The sequence below is a fragment of the Myripristis murdjan genome, chromosome 23, assembly GCF_902150065.1.
Source record: "Myripristis murdjan chromosome 23, fMyrMur1.1, whole genome shotgun sequence".
In the NCBI taxonomy this organism is placed as follows: domain Eukaryota; kingdom Metazoa; phylum Chordata; class Actinopteri; order Holocentriformes; family Holocentridae; genus Myripristis; species Myripristis murdjan.
The window spans coordinates 8,681,228-8,687,461 of record NC_044002.1 but is presented as its reverse complement, the minus strand read 5'-3'; the positions used below and the strand labels follow the sequence as shown (position 1 = coordinate 8,687,461).

General features: G+C 41.4%; 1 protein-coding gene across 4 annotated transcripts in view; it reads right to left on the bottom strand.

Moving 5' to 3' along the window:
- Window positions 1-882: 882 nt before the first annotated feature.
- Window positions 883-6,234, bottom strand: part of mybpc1 (myosin binding protein C1) — a 28,464-nt gene continuing 23,112 nt past the window's right edge. For 3 of the 4 annotated variants that reach the window (XM_030046171.1, XM_030046172.1, XM_030046173.1), the window contains 7 exons: window positions 5,960-6,155; window positions 5,317-5,456; window positions 5,062-5,221; window positions 4,206-4,342; window positions 3,588-3,774; window positions 2,810-2,848; window positions 883-1,783 (listed from right to left, as the gene is read on the bottom strand). In XM_030046171.1, the coding sequence (XP_029902031.1) occupies window positions 2,829-2,848; window positions 3,588-3,774; window positions 4,206-4,342; window positions 5,062-5,221; window positions 5,317-5,456; window positions 5,960-6,155 (840 nt within the window). In that variant the 3' untranslated portion in view covers window positions 883-1,783; window positions 2,810-2,828. The remainder of the gene's footprint in view (window positions 1,784-2,809; window positions 2,849-3,587; window positions 3,775-4,205; window positions 4,343-5,061; window positions 5,222-5,316; window positions 5,457-5,959; window positions 6,156-6,234) is intronic. The other variant, XM_030046174.1, reaches the window with a different exon arrangement.

Genomic DNA, 6,234 nt, shown 5'->3' with positions numbered 1-6,234 from the left:
TCATGTATTTGTAGTGAGTGGGGAACAGAGCAACAGTCAAGAAAACCTTTTAGATTGCTTTCTGTTTGAAGACTGTGGAGCTTCTCACTTGAGAAAACTGTCATCAGTAAAAAGGACTGTGTGCAGCTGAACAAATGTGTGAATACAAGCATTCACTGACACTGAGATAGACCTTTAGGATGAGAGGCTGGCTGACAGATTTTTCATAAATACATGTAGAAGATGCGCTTTCCATTAGTGGTTTCATAGACAACTGAATAACATGATACAGTATGTTTCAGTCAAGTGAACCTGCCTTCACCCAGTGTTTGCTGGGATGGGCCCCAGCCCCTCCCCCCTCTGTCCCTGATTGGGATAACTAAATGTAGAAAATGGAATAAAAAATAATATGATTTTCAATAACTGTTATGCATATATTCCAAGTATCTCTACAAAGTTGGTCAGAGGACAATATCGATCAGACTCCAGAATTAATAATGACAAAAGTTCACAAGTATACATTTCAGTATTAACTTAGTAGAATAAAATCTTGACCTTTTTGACAATTAGATATTGATGGCATAGGCATGCACTAATTTTTGCAGAGGAATAGTGAAGTACCCTTTTAAGAACCCCAGCAATTCCTTAAACAACAGTTTGGGAACCACTAGTCTGCAAAACACAACATGCATATTATTTTTGTCCACACTTGAATCCTACTTTTGCAATTTTATCCTTTCTCCCCACGGAATTGAATGATGATGATCTGATGTACTGTATGATGAAGCCTGTAGCTTCAATTGCGGGGCATAGTAACATTTAATATGGCATTTAAGATCAGCATGAAAAGAGTACTCATGACAAGAAATAGTACAATTCTTTTTTTTTATTCTATGGGTCATAATTACAAAGGTAATGACATGCACACATGACTGAGCCTCTTATTTGAACCAAGCCTCAAATGAATGAATGAATCCAAAAAGCATAGTGTAGCATGCAGAATATGGAAGACAGGCAGACTCTGTGTGAGCCTATAAATCTTGTCAATATTATCCATAAATACACTACCGAGCCATAAATACATTTTTACCCCAAGGAAACAAAAAGTGAAATTGACAAATACTCATGTGACTCACTCTACAGAAGTCAGCACATTCATTTATCCAGCACTGTCTGAATCGTTCATCTCTCTCGCTCTGTAGCCCATTTTGAAGTTCTGTGACTCTCGCATCCATTGCATAACATCATACAAACGTCTATGCAAACGTCTATGCATTTCTTTCCCCTTCTTTTAGACCCCTGAAATGATTATTGGCTCCAACAAGCACTTCCAACAAACAACAAATTGTGAATACTGTACGTGTGGGTTTCTGTTTAGGCTATAGATATGTGCTATATAAATTTTTTTTACACACTTCTTATTGCAGTTAAAAGCTAGAGCCAAAACACTGCCGACATGCATCTGAGCTGACACAGCCTTTCAAATCCCAGAGGGTGACAAAGAAGATAAACTGGCTTTTCTATGGTAACTAGCTCCAAACCTGCACACACACATAGCAAACCACAGACACCAGTTACTCCCTCTCTGACTCCCTCCCATCTGTCTAAATCTCTAAATCCCTCCATTCCTCATGCCGCTGACCCCAGGTGAGTAAAGAGGATGTCTAGTGGCAGCAGTTGTCTGGTCTTGTTGCACTCTGTCCAGTTTACTTCTCCGCCTCAACAGTCTTCGTCTCGTTCATGTACTTATCAATCAGATGTAGTGGCACTCCACGTTGCATGAGTTCATAGAAGGTGAACCCTCCTGCGGGACAGAGGAGAGACATTCTCATGTTGTTGTTGAGAGGGACAGATGCATGTGGAGGGTGAAAAATAGAACGGGAAAGAGGAGAAGGAGGAGGGGAGAAAGTCTGAAGACCTTCAGCAGGTTTTCAGGATGAGATCTCAGAGAGTAGGTTAGCATACAGGGCTATGAGAAAAACAAAAATATTCACCCAATACACTATCTAATGAGCAAGTGGAGAGAGGAAAGATGGTCAGTATAGCTCATATACACGATGCACTGCTCAGTTTGTAAAATCTACATCTGCTCGGGCTTGCAGAATCAGGTGCAAAGAAATAGTTGATTCCATGGACTGAAAAATGCAATGCATGTCCAAGATCTGTGCAAACGCCAGATCCATGGCACACATGGTATTTAGTCACTAACAGCAAACAATGATTCTTGTGCTGCTGTTATGTCTCCTGTCATTAATGCAGCACAAAATCAAGAAGCTGAAAACAACACACAAAGTAAAGCAAGGCTAATCCATTCTACAGCACTTTGGAGAAACACTGTATGCAGACGTTGTGTCGGCATAGCAGCAGACTTGGTCTGTGTTCTCCGCAGATGTTGCTCTCGATGGGAGGTAAAGGCAAGACAGTCTTTTTTACTCACCTTATGTGTAGTTCACGTTACATGAGGAATGATCATTCTAAACAGTCGGGTCACACCAACCACTACAGCAGGCAATTAAAATCTAAAATCTGGGTGTTAAAGTCAGGCAGCTAAATGGTTCAGGGAAACAATCTGGATAAAGATTTTGAATAAAATAATTAACTTGGCTCATACAGATGCCAAGTCAGCTGTCATGCAAAATCCTGTTGACATGCAGCTGCATGCACGCCCGATTTCACGTATTCTTTCCCTGGGTCCTGCTTTCAGACTGCTTGGCATGGGCTAAAAAAAGATGCTACAGTCCCACTACTGAGAAAAGCAAGGTTATAGGCTGTTGAAAGATGCATAATGAATGACATAAGCTTCATATGCCAAAACCATATGAAAGCTTACCTTGGATGAGAACATACATTCACAATTCCTGAGTTTGGACTGGGGAGAGAAGAGAAGAGGGGTTAACAAAATGTTTACATGGAGTTATATGTGTGTACCAGGGAATACTGTTGAGTTATTACTGAACTCTTTTATATGAGGAGTTAACCACATAGCATAAGAGGACATAGGGATCTGTGGAGTTGGATAACAGTGTCAGATGGAGGCATTAAATAAATCACCCAACACGGAAACATCAACTGCTCAATATGTTATGCCCACTGACTTGTGACTGATGACAGGCTATGTGTGGAGCTGGTCTGTTGTGATGATGGTCAAGATGATTGAATGGATTGGATAAATTGTGTGAGAAGTGAAATTTGGGAGGGTCAAATGAAGGGATTATTATGTCAACATATCATATTAAATGTATGTATTTTAAAAACGGTGCCAAGATACTTACATGTCCAGCCCTTTGGTGTACTGCAATACACAACTCAAGCATTACCCTATGGTACCCCACAAGGGCTGGTTTCCCAAAGTGCCTGTAGCTTTTGCATCTTTACAGAACTCTCCAGGCACCGGGGGGACTGATGATGATTGTGACCATAAATGATTCAAGTCTTTTTTATGCAAAGAAGCAAAATTCCTGAAAAGAGATACTTAACAGTTTCAGCAGAGATGTGAATATGTGTCAGCAATGAGAACAAAGAAATGCTAGGAAAGCTTTGGGAAACCAGACCGAGATGTAGACGGAGACTTGGGGAGGCACGCAGGTCACGTCCTGGTCCACACTGACCTTTAACCTCCAGCTTGCAGTCCACTTGGGCCTCTCCCAGGTCGTTGACGGCCTTGCAGGTGTATAGGCCCCCATCATAGGGGCTAGGCTTCCTGATCTCCAGGGTACACACTCCTTGGTTGCTAAACATGCGGTAGCGTGGGTCATCCATGATGATGATCTTATTCTTCATCCAGATCACTTTGGGCTAGAGTCAGACACGGCAACATTAGGCAGTTCCCATGAGAAAAACATTCATCAAATCTCTGCTGAATTTTATTATACCATACAATCAGAGATATTTGATTCAGTGAGCATGAATTTATTGTGTTATGGATCATGAAAAGATCAAACAATTACCCCAGTTTATACTGATCACATTAGAGTAGGTATAAATATACAGCAGTAAGCAGAGGCGCAGAGAGCTAAGGTGGCCTGATATAACCTTGCATTTGTATTCTGTGGGCTTGTATTTAATTCATTGCTTGTAAAAAGTTCATATAAAACTGTTTCTGAGCTCGATGTCTTGTAGTTTGGTGCTTCCGTACAACTGGTGGAATGTCAGTGCTCACCTTTTTATATTTGGTGCATGATGCAAGGTCCATGCACAGTGTTTTTACCTGTGGTGCTGCTACTTACCCTTGGGTTGGCACGGACGCTGCAGTTGAGCGTAGCATTGTAGCCAGCAACCGCAAAAATGTTGGTCAGTGGCTGCGTGAACTTTGGTGCTTCCTTGAAGTCATGATCGGCGTACTCGGGTGTTTTCATCTGCATGCCTGTGGAGGTAAGGGTAAAGGAATGGGGTTGTGCATGATACGGGCGCTGAGCTGTATCATGGGGAGAATTCCCTATGTGGTGAGGGAAAGACAATGTTTTTTGATTTATCATCGGCTGAGATAGTGACACCATTGTTTAAGGGGCTGTCAGTCATATCTGCTACCACTTATGTCCCAAGTACCTGCTACCCAACCTTGAATTGAGCTTGAATTGTCAGGCTCAATTAGGGTGGAAAACATCACTGACAGTACCTTTCATATAACAACTCTGAAAAAAATAGTCAACAAATGAACAATGAAATAATAATTAGTTTTAACTGTTTTAACACCCAAAAGGTCATTTCTATCAGCTGCCACTGTGAGTTGATCCAGAGTTAGGATTATTAGAATATGAGGGCTTGTCATAATTACTTTTAAGCATTAGTCTTTGTTCCAAGAGCATACAATTTATGCTCTCTAAGTGTAAATGGGTTGAAACAATTCAGTCAAAACAGTGCTGAAGTCCAAGTAATTCAATGCATAGGCTGAGAGAAACAGGACACTGCATTCACAGGACATGGGTGGTTTAGCAGGCAGGATAGTGTTTCCTATAGCCCCCACCCACCGCCCTACAGCACCCTCATCCCAATACATACTCATGCACACACACTTGCAGACATACACACATTTTCACTTGCTAATAATAAACTATTCCCTTCCACAGCACGGCCAAGACATACCCTCTTTGACGATGAGGGCACTGTTCTTGGTTTGAGTGGCACATTCACTCAGGCCGCACATGTTCTCTGCATAGATCCTGAAGAAGTACTCGTTGCCCACCACCAGCTCTGTGATGGTGATGCATGTGCGGTGGTAGTGCTCAATGCAGGTGTACCATTCCTGAACAGCAGGGAAAAGGATATGATACAGACATATGTTTTTTCAAAATTTGCATGGACAGTTTCAGTTTAGCAAATTCAAAACCGATCCTCTACCATTGTCTTCTTGTCTGCTTTCTGAATGGTGTAGCCTGTTATGGGGGCATTGCCGCTGTCTTTTGGAGGGGTCCAGACTAAAGCCACGTTTCCTCCCCATACATCCTCAATAGTTACAGACTGGGGTGGTCCAGGCAGGTCTAAAAATGAGTTAAAGGGTGGTTTGTATTTTGGTTACGAGCAACAACTTGCATTGTTACTGGTATTTCAGTGTTTAAATGGTATAAATATAAACGTCAAGGTGAACAAATATATAAGGGTGAGATAAATAACATAAGGTAACATTATTGTTATAATAATAATTATTATTACTTATTTTAGCAGTAGAAGTAGTAGTATTATAGGTAGTATTGGTTATTGCTCTATTTTAGTCATAGTTGTGTAGTAGCAGCAGAGGTAGTTGCATGGTAATAGTTAAAGATATTTAATGCAAAACTGAAAGTTGATTGAAGTGAGGGCTGTTTAGACTCCACTGACAACAGTCAAATGAACTTGCAATTTATCAAAAGGTTGACGGTGAAAACCACATAACACTCAGATTTCATGCATATTCCACATTTTTTGTCAATTGACTGTAAAGAGTCGTGATTTCAATGCAATTTTACTTTAAAACTATTGATAAGAGCAGGATTCCTTCACTCACCTACGATCTGGATATCGATTATGGCTGTGTCCTTGTGGTTTTCCACCTGCACTGTCATGTCATACTTGCCAGAGTGGCTGCGTTCTGCTTTACGGATGAAGATGATGCTGTCACAGTCTGTGTTACGGATGTTGACATGCGTGGGGTCTATGGGCTTCCCCTCCTTCAACCAGCTCACTTTCGGCCTGGGCTTGCCCTGGACATCACACAGAGCAGTGTCAGTTCAATAATCAGTGCAGAACTAAAGGGAACAACCTGGGTAACTGAGCGGGGAG